The sequence below is a fragment of the Aptenodytes forsteri genome, unplaced genomic scaffold, assembly GCF_000699145.1.
Source record: "Aptenodytes forsteri isolate BGI_AS27 unplaced genomic scaffold, ASM69914v1 Scaffold141, whole genome shotgun sequence".
Taxonomy (NCBI): Eukaryota; Metazoa; Chordata; class Aves; order Sphenisciformes; family Spheniscidae; genus Aptenodytes; species Aptenodytes forsteri.
The window spans coordinates 293,687-303,991 of record NW_008794416.1 but is presented as its reverse complement, the minus strand read 5'-3'; the positions used below and the strand labels follow the sequence as shown (position 1 = coordinate 303,991).

Sequence of the window (10,305 nt, the reverse complement as noted above, 5' to 3'; positions counted from 1 at the left end):
GAAAGAGGGGGGAAAGGTGGGTGTGGGGGGGGGGGGGGGGAGAAGAAAGGAAAAATCAGTGCTGTTCAGAGAAGTTGCGGAGTGGAGGAAGGCGCGTACCCAGAGCGGAGCCTGTCTGAGGGGCACTGAAGCAGCAACACAAAGTTTTCTGGGAGAGGTAACATTCCTCCTCCCCCTTCCCCAAGTTCCTCCGCAAATTGTTAACCTGAAATCTTGTTTTATGGCCACTTGCTGGAGTTTTGTTTGCCTTCCAGACTGGTTCTGTACAGGATACCAAAGAATTATGCATTAACTGTAAACTTAGAGGAGCTTACTGGCCTCAGTGGGTTCTTGATTTATATCAGGCTAAAGCAGAGAGGAGGGCAAAGTTTTACTCGCTGAGCGCCAAGGAATGAATTACAAGTACGTTGCTCTTTCATTTGCTCTTTCTGCTCTTAAGTCTTCGCAATAGGTTTTAAAACTGCAAAGTTGTGGGTTGTTTGGGGTTTTTTTCCTCAGTAATTATTTTGCTCTCCTTTTTCCTGCCTCCAGGTCTGAGAGGACGGTAGCCTGTACGATACGGAGGGATCTGGTTTTCAAAATGGAATTGCAGCTCGTGCTCCTTTTTGCCGGGATAATTGCATTTTCGGACTCGGCGAGAGGTAAGGAGACCGCGCTTGCTGCAAACACTCTGCGACTCGCACCCTTCCCTCTGCTCCGCTGGGCTCGTGCTCCACAAACGCCCGCGGTGCCCTCGGAGGGACCCCGTAAGGGAGTTGCTGTCGTCGCGGACTCGTCCCCTGCACGTTGCTTATCTGCGGAGGGGCGCAGGCTCGTGCCCACGTGTGGTGCCTCCTCACCTGTGTGTTTCGGGGCCATCGGTTTGGATGGAGCGCGGTCGCTCCGGGTTTGCTGAGGTCTTAGGCGCAGGTGAACTTCCAGCGGCTTTTCTCATGCATGTGTAAAAATACACGGACAATTTTAAAGAAAAGCAACTGCATTCCTCTGTGGATCAGAAATACCCCTCCCCTCCTGTAATCCCTCCAGCCTCTGCCCTGTATATTCCCACTAGCAAACTAAACAAACACATCCATTAACTTCCTCGGTGACAGACAAATGACAGTTCCCAACAGTGAGAGCGTATTTTAACGCTGGGGCTCCAGCAGTTGATCAGATTTCAATAAACAGGTTACCCTACCAGAGGCAAATTGAAATACATTGACCTGGGAGTGACAGGGGGGTGTGTGTGGAAAAAAAGAAGTTTCTTTATGGGAAGGTGCTTTAAGCAAACCTCTGGGATCAGAGTGGAAGGAGCGGTGGCTTTTCCTCCGCTCTCGCCTGTGTCGTACCTTGGTGGGTGCTGTCCCTGGAAACCTGAATGAGAAACCAGGCTCTGGTCACAAAGGAGGGGCTGCATTGTTCCAGGAGAATGGGGGTATGGCTTTAGGATGCAGATTGCTCCAGCTGCAGTTCCCAACAGTATCAGAGTTGCATGAATTCTTGAAAGACCTTTAAATCACCCAGTGCCATGGAGTTGCGAATTAAAAGGTTTAAACTTGCCCATTGCTTGGGCCGTAACTTGCCAAAAATAAACCTTGGGGGTGAGGGTGGGGAAAGGAGAGGGAGAGCGTTACTCTAAAAACCCAAGGTTGGGTTGCTTTTTTTTCCTTCTTGGCATTGGCTGCCAAGCAAATATTTTATGGAGGCAAAAGCACTATAAAATGATTTGGCTGGAAGCTGAATGAAAAAGAAAACAGATATAGGCTGTAAGTCCTGCAAGTCTGAATTCCAGGCAAGGTTTACAATGGAGACTCAGTTTAAGTTGTAGGCAATGGGCAGCAGTGTATGAATTAAGATGACCTCATGGATGTATATTATTGCAATGGACCTGAGAAGTTGGTGGAGTTCCGGAAAAGATCTGAAGTGGGCAGGAGAAGACAAAAAGATTTTTGTCTCTGTTGTGAGCCGAGTATCGGCTGCTTTACTGGCTGACCCTGTTTAAATTTGGTTTGCACTTGCCTTGCTTGTATTCCTTTATTGCCCCTGGAAAATGAAGTGCTATGGGCTGTTGTTCTGTGAAGAAGCGACGGAAAATTAACAGCGGTAATTTCAGGACATCATCGTTTTTCCTATGGAAAGTTCTTTTTAATATAACTTTGATAGGAACATATTGGTAATTGGGTCATTTGAACTCTTTTCAGAGCTGGAAAAATCTGTCCTGCAAGTGGATGGAGACATGGTCCTGGTTATTTAAAATAACGTAGAAATAGGGCCAGGGCCAAACCCATGAAAAAGGTCATTCATTCATGTGCTGCTATCAAGAGAGGGAAAGTGAAGTAGAAAAAGGTGTCATTGCTGTAAAAAAAATAGACAAAATCCTAGCATTTAAATCCTGCTTTGCACCTCTTGAGGTTGAGAGTATTCTTGATAACGGAGGACGGAGATGAAAGATCAAACTTGTAAGTGAGCAGAGGTGAGACACTCTCCAGCACGTTGCAACCTTATTTTGTGCTGTCGAATATCCCCAATTATTAGATGTTTACATTGGGATAATTTCAGATTCTCCGAAAAATGTGCCCAGTTGTTAACGTGCCTGTGGATTTTTTCCGAATGTATCATACGGTGGGTTCGGCCGCTGGAGATGTATAAATGTTACCTGTTTCAGTCGCTCAGGTTTTATAGACAGTCCTTTGGCCAAATCTCAGCCTGAGGTCGCGAGGCTTTACTCCGGAGGAAGAAGGGCTCTTTGTTTTGGCCAAACAGCGTTTAATATCTCTATCCTGATTGCAAATTAGACGTGTGTGGCCCAAAGCGTGCCAACGCCTCCTAATCTGAGGCGTCAGAAGTTAAATAGGTGCTCGCTGGCTTGCAATCAAGTGAGGAAGGTGGCTGAAGAGGCTCTCTGTGAAAGTGCTGGTCCTTCTCTTCTACTCATATTAGGCAAAAGTAGCTTACGCTGGAATTAGGATGTTAATTTGGCGCCGGCTGATTGCGTGCCTGTGTTCGGGGAAGGGCTGTGCCGTAGTGCATTTGCACAAGGGGGCAGAGTTAAGTTGCCCACGCGCTCCGGCTTTGATATTTCCTGACTGTTGAGTGCTCAGCTGCAATCCTGCATTAAATGTTATGTTGTATTACTTTTACATCTTTATTTAGGTGATGCCTTTTAAGGCGAAGGGCCCCGCAGGGACGACTGATTGGGCTAATGCGGCAACTTCCCCGCCCCCCCCAGCAAACGGGGGCATTTTTCCAGGTTCGGAGCTGTGCCTACTGGCTCTGTCCCTTCTTGTGACCCAATGTGTCACATTGCCGATGTACAAAACACTGCAAAAAAGGGGATATCTTAGGAAACCAAGATAAATTCTGAAGAAAGAGGCAATACATTCAAAGTATCCCTGCAAAGCGGAGAACAGGTCTGATTTTAGACGTCCAGGTGCAGAACTCGCTGTGTCTGGAGGGATGAAGGATGAGGTAGCTCTGGCTAAGTTTGAATCAATGCTTTCGGGGCCGAAATTTAAAGACTTTGGCTAAGGGCTTGTCTACACCTGCAAATGCACTGGAATAACCCTTCCAAAAAACTTAATCTGGAATAACTCCCCCAGTGACCAATCTCATTCCGGGCTAAGGAGCTCCGGCAGGGAGCCTGTACCAAAAAAGTCTTCCTTGGGAGCTATTTTGGTAAATATCCAAGCCCCTTCTTTCCCTTGTGGGTGAAGACAAGAACTTCTGTGTGCACAAAATCCACTCTTTGAGAACAAAACCTGCGTGCTGTGGTTGTCTAAGAGGGACTATGCCTTCTGGCTGACAGCCAAGGCGTAGGGCGGCAGCTTCAGCCCGGTTGCCAGCTGCACTGGATAGTGGCAGCCCCGAACCTGGGATAATAGTGCAGGTCTGGTGGCTCGTCCCTCGTGTCGCTCCATTCCTGTTTTCTCCGAGCGGCCCTATACTGGGCATAAAAGTCCTCAGCGTCCTGCCCTGGCCCTCCTCCGCGGGGATGAATGCCATCTTGGGTCACTAACCTTTAGTGACTATGTCCTGCAGCAATGTAGCTCCTACCACTCCACACCTCCGGTTGGATACAGGTAATACAATCTGATACTTTCCTGCCTGTGTTATCTCAGTGACACACAACGCAATATTTGTTCCAAATCTGTCAAGTTGCCATCGTATTCGCGTTGGTGACCGTATATGGTAACGTTGGGATGTGCTTGCCTTGGTCCCGTGGCTTAAACAAGATTTCATATGGTACGTTTAGAAGTTTTTGGTAAAAGCAGTAACAACCCTCCTGTTAGCGAGTAAACTGATATTCTGCTGGAAACTAATTAGTTTGGACGTTGATTTCATTTTCTGTGCATTGCGTAGGGAGGGGAAGAACGGGACCTTAATTGCTTTCTGCTCCGGCACCTCTGTGCGACGCTTGGCTTGCAAACCTGGTTGATGCCTGCTTTACAGGGAATTTTCCGATAGGGCCACCTCAAAATTCAACGGTTTCGTGCAGAAATAATGTTATGTGCCATTTTTGTTTCTCTGGATATTAGAGAAAAGGGAATAGGACGCTAGAAAGTTGGTTGTTTTGGGGTTTTTTTATTTTATTTCTTGGGAGATGAGTTCTTCATTCTGGTGAACATAATTACCATTCTGTAACTTTGGGGTTTATAAGAGTGAACGGTAGTAAACGTGGGAAAGATATTATCATTATTTATGAGAGAGATGGTTGTTGGCTTCTGTTTTACTCCTTTATTCTTGCTGAATGGTTGTTAGCAGATAAAACGATTAGGTAATTTCTCACTTGTGAAAGAGAAACATGTCCAGATCTAACAGCCTGATTCAGATTTTATGTAAGTCGCTGCACATTTTCTGGTTAAGTTTGGGGCATTTTTTGGATCGTGCTTTTGGGGAACTTGCTCATGAATAATCTGTCAGCATGACTTGTACCTAGAGTCAACATGACGATCTAAGAAAATCCTGGTTATTTTTTTTTAAACCCCGGTTCCTCCCTTCTTCTGAGGCTGTCGGCTGCTTTAAATTGCGGCTGAGTTTAAACATAAAATACAGTGTGTGTCATACTGGAAAATTAGGGTTGATTTTATTTTTTTTTTATTAGGAATATTACAAAACTCGGCAAATTGCTCAAATACATTTAGATTTTCCTTAAAGTTTTTATAACTTTGTTTTCCAAGTCCATGTTTCTTTGACCTTCATTAAAAGACGCAAGCAGAAAATTAAAATACGTCTTTTCTGTGATGAACTTGTACACAGCAAAGGCTAGACTCCAAAGTCTGACTCTTAGCCACAGAAGAAACTTTCATGTGCCATGAGGTGGTGCTTGAAAAATTACAGAAAAACGGTTCTTTCAGGAAAAAAATGTCATTCAAAAACAAAAAAGCAAAAGTGACGCTTGCTAGCAAGTAGGAACCCGCTTTTCAAGGTTTGGGACCATTGGTACTAATTTATTAACTAAAGATGAAGTTTGTCATCTGGCATGAATTGGCTGATAGAGCTGATCTTTTCCAATGACCCATCTGATAATTCCTTTTTGAGCGGCTGTCTTGCCACGAGCAATGCTGGTACATCTGGGGACAGAATACTTGTCATGGAATAGCGTGAATGGTCACTGTCTGGCTGTGCGTTTTTGGATTAATTATTGGAAGAGATAAAAAATTTCCACTGAAAGGGGAAAATAATAATGCAGAGGTCCTCTTGTGCCTAGTTTGAATTTAAAAAAAAAAACAATCCACCAACAACCTTTAGTCGTAGCTTTATTTATTCAGTGGGAGTAGAACCAGTGCAGCTTTCTGATTTTTCCTGAGACGTGAAGCTCCTACTTGTGTCTGCAGTGGCTTGTAAAATCATGCTGCTCAAAGGGTCTGTGCAAATGTATCCCAGCATTACAGGAGTCGCTGGAAATGCTCCTTTCTCCCTTTTCTTTCATTAACCTGCTCATTTTGTCTTGTTTCAAGGAGTTTGCCTTTCATCTGACCTCTTCCTGTGTTTTCTGGTGGGCTGCTCAAGCTGAAATGCTTGATTTTGGTTGGTTTCATGAGCTTGGTCTTGTTTTGGACATTTAATTTGGATTTCTATGCCTTTTCTTGTTCTCTGTAATCGGCCTTGACTTGGAGCTTTCTCTAATAATAATGCCTCCGTATGTATTTAGTTGTATTGACCTGTCCTAATCTTTTGCACCAAGGTGGAACATTTTTGGTCATATAAGGGACTTTTTTTAAGAGTAGAGCCAGCGTGAATGTAGAAGTTGCAAAGACCGCTGTCTGATGCGAGCCTATTGAGTCTGGTGCTCGTTCGTAGCAGCCGTGGTACTAAGGTAAAAGAAAAACTTTTCCAAAAGTAAGCTTGAATAATCTGATCCCGCTGCCCCGATGTCGTATGAGATACGCAGATGCAGCCCATGCCAGTTTTAACAGGTTAGGACCTGATTCAGAGCCTGTGAGTGTTGGTGCCGTGACTCCTACTCGCTCCCGTGGGCTTTGGATCCATCCCTGAAGGATGATTTACAGAGATTATCTGCGATACCGACCTCTGTATGGATCCCTCATGTACGACAGCAGAAGAGATGTGTGCCAAGTGTGGTATTTTGGATCCTGCCGTTCGCCTGCTTGACCAGACAGCTTGGGCTCAATTTTTTTTATTCTAGAAACACATTGCTCCTGCCCGCTGCGAGCTCTGGCTGGTGGCTGGAGCGTGCGCTGCCAGGGCTGAGAGCAACTTGGAAACTCATTGCTTTAACTTTGGGTTGCCGCAGAGGGGTTTATCCCCAAAGAAAGGGTGCCATTCTACGGGTGGTGTTGCTAGGTGTGGAGGGGCTGAAGACTGGCCTGAGTGTTACTTAACAAGGTAATATATGCCGTTTGCTGCTGAATCCATTCACATCTCTGATTTTTTTTAATTTATTTTTTTTCCCCCCCTTCGAGTCAAATAAACATGGGCTGCATGGAGTTTGGTTGGTTGCCCTGATTACACAGTCTCCCCATTGTATTGCAGTAGAAACACAGTATCCAGCAGTGCTGCGAATAACCTGACGTTTTTATTTCATCCCAACCACTCCAATTTTAAGGAAGAAATGCAGCCAATAACTCCAGGCTACTTCTTCCATTAAGTGTTCAAACTTAATTTTGAGCTTCACTAAGGGAAGAAAAATGTAAATTGGGAACAGAGGCTTCTCAGAGCAGGTTAATGTTTCTCAGGACTGCTGCACCTCTATTCTCAGCCTCTCTATGAGTGGCTTCTAGCTTGATGGGACCCAAAATCATTTCTCCTTATGTCTGGTAAATTTATTTCATGAAAGATTTACACAATCTTGGGTGTCCTGTCAAGTGATGAAGTGAGTAATGCAAGAGGTGTCATACCCTCGATGCCACTTGGGTGGTGTTGACTTTAGCGGGTATTTTAGGAGCTGTCAGTATTTGTGCATGTTAGATAAAAACACAGGAACAGCAGACAAATGCAGAAATGCGGACTTAATTTGTGCAATAGGCATTTTTTAAAATTCATATTCTCCTTGCTGGGTTTGCTCGCACATGCCCAGTGAACTGATGACTGTAAGAGTTTGGTACTGGTGTTGTGCAGACCCTTCATGGCAATTGTGGGCTTGCTAGTTCTGCCCGGAACAAGATGTTCGGGAGAGGGGAAAAGCTGGAGGAGGACGTGGGGAGAAATCTAAGCATTAGCCAACCTCCAAGAGAAAATTTAGGCTGGATTAGTGTACTGCTGCTCTTGAGGCCTGGTGCAGCCAAGCCTTGGAAGAGGATCTCAAGTGGGCAGCGTGTGTGTTCTGCAGAGGATGTTGGGATGTGGCTTTTCCAAACCTGTACTGTGCTGCTCTTTTCACCTGTGTCCTCCCAGGTGCCCCCACATCATTAGGTATAGGTGTGATGCTTAATTGGCTTTTGACCAATGTGTTACTCTGAGTAGAAGCATTCTATTGTAAAAAGGGGGTTTTGTGGTAGCTAGTATTTTACTATTGCCTTGTATGGATTTAAATCTTCCTTCTTCTAGACAGACGTGGATGGGGTGAGGCCAAATCAACCCCAAAGGAGGGAGAAGGGACAGTTACTCAGCCCCACCAGCCTCCCAAAGCTGAACAAGCCAAACTACTGGAGTCAGGCTGCTGCAGACGCTGGAGCACTGTGAACTGGTTTCTTTTCCTCCTTTTTCTTCATGACTAATAAATTTGTGTGAGTTAGAGAAATTGAGGAAGCTATTTTTCTCAGCGGTTGTTCTCACCTAAACAGATCTGTTAACACTGGTTAAGCAATGACAAGTGTCAGACGAGTTACAGGTGTATGAACTGCATGTCAAGGATGGAAGGGTTAATGAATAACAGGGTAAACCTCTGGACATTGTGGAATATCTCCCCAGGGACACTGCAGGCTCTCTGTGGAAGGAAGAATGCTTGTTTGGCATCGACCAGTTGATGTAAGACTGGTGGCTAAAACTCCTTCAGAGTGTGGATAGCCTTCTGAGAGAGGATGCTATGAGCCGTCTCACTCACCTTCTGGGTGGATCAAAACCTTTCATGTTCTTCTGCAGATTAACGCAACATTTTGGTGGCAATTACAGTGTCTCTTTAGCCAGACAAGTAATATTAGGAAGTGTTTAATGTATTTTTGGGCAGTTTAAAGTGAGAAACTGGGAGAAGAGTTGCCAGCTCCACCAGCATATGGAGATCAGGCTTTGTGCTCTGACAAGTCGTTTCATATTTTAATATTCAGGGTCGGATATTGCTCTCCATTACAAAGGTGATAGTCCCACTAGTTCGGTGAGTTGTGGCTGAGCAGCTGTGAGTAGGATTTAAATTTATAATCCTAGCAGAGAGCAGAAATTGGGGCCTCGTAAGACCAGGTTGTGTTTCAGTTCTGTACAGTGTGGCATCAAGCCACGGGAAGGTTCATCGTCATCTGCAATAGTTAATATAAAACTAGATTAACAGATCAGAGCTGATGAGTATCTTTCCTCCTCCTGGTATTCACAACCGATCAGAAATGCAGTATTGCCGGGGTTAATTTCGTTAAGGGCTAATGAGAGTGGAGCTTTCAACTTAATCATAGCCAGGACAGGTGTTTACTTTTCCTTGACAGGTTTGATTGACAAGGAATCGTAAACCTATTAGGGAGATATTTGCATATGCAGGGGAACTGTCTTTGGACAGTTGATTTCTAATTGCTGGATTTATCTGAAAATGTTTGCCACTGCTCTCAGCGCACATCTATTGTTTCTGGGATACAAAGAGACACAAAGAAGTGGTAGAGGCTAGTCAGAGCATCTTGCTCAGGGGCTGGAGAAACCATAAGGTGGGGATGGGTCAGTGTTTTATCTAGCCCAGAGCAAGGTCCTGCTTGTATCACTAAGGCAGAATGCTTTTCCTGATTCCCTGCTTGCTCAAACAGGGGTAGGCCGGAGGATTTGGAGGATTTCGAGCAGTATTTTGTGACAGTGCTATATACAGGATTAATCCTGGCATTGGAAGTTCATTTGAAATACCAGAGTAGTTCTTTTTTGCAACTGGTAAAGTAGCCTCAGGATATTTAACTTCAAGTTCAATTCAGGGCTCTTTTCCCCGTGAGTACTCCTGTTGGGAGGAGGACTGTAGATTCACAGGGATGGGAATCTGTCCCTTTTCCCCATGTTTTACCACTGATCCCAAGGAAGAAAACAGCAAGGTGCTACTCAAAAGTAGTCACAGCAATAGACCTGTATATTTATAATAATTATTACTATTTACTGAGAGTTTCCAGTGAAGAAGAAAAAATATAAAAAAGAGACCCAAAAAGTGCTGCTCAGCATAGGCAGCGTTCCTCTTCTAGATAGCGTCAGGAGAAAAAGCTTGTCTTTCTGAAGACCACAGACTAGCTAAGTGGAGTTTGAGGCTTATTTTTCTTTTATCCTAGAAAATCCAATAAATCCAGTAAATTCTTTCAGTGTGGTCTTCCAAGAGTTTTTCAACTTTGTCTGACTCACAGATTATTTGAGTGCCATTATAGACTAGGGGTCAAGCAAGTTAATTCCCAGAACAGTATGCTGCCCTGTTTTCAAACTGTGCTAATCAGGGTTTTGAGTCAAAGCATGGTAGTTTGCTTAGTGAAATTATTTTCCTGTTAGAAAATTACAAATAGGCTCTGACTATTCGTATTGGCTTCAGTCATCAGAGCGCTCACGTCACATGCGGAGCAAAGCCCCCGGGGATGTACTTGCCGTGGATCAGGGCACCGGTGGGGGCTCATTTCCCAGCTCCCAAGATTGAACTTGTGAAAACAGGTTGAAACCTTATTAAAAAAAAAAAAAAAAGAAAGAAATTTTGAAACCTTATTAAAAAAA

At 44.5% G+C, this 10,305-nt stretch overlaps 1 protein-coding gene across 1 annotated transcript in view; it reads left to right on the top strand.

The window, feature by feature from the left end:
• The first annotated feature begins 553 nt into the window (after window positions 1-553).
• Window positions 554-10,305, top strand: part of FGFRL1 (fibroblast growth factor receptor-like 1) — a 181,886-nt gene continuing 172,134 nt past the window's right edge. Inside the window, exon 1 of the mRNA XM_019474661.1 lies at window positions 554-641. Within this exon, the coding sequence (XP_019330206.1) occupies window positions 581-641 (61 nt within the window). The 5' untranslated portion in view covers window positions 554-580. The remainder of the gene's footprint in view (window positions 642-10,305) is intronic.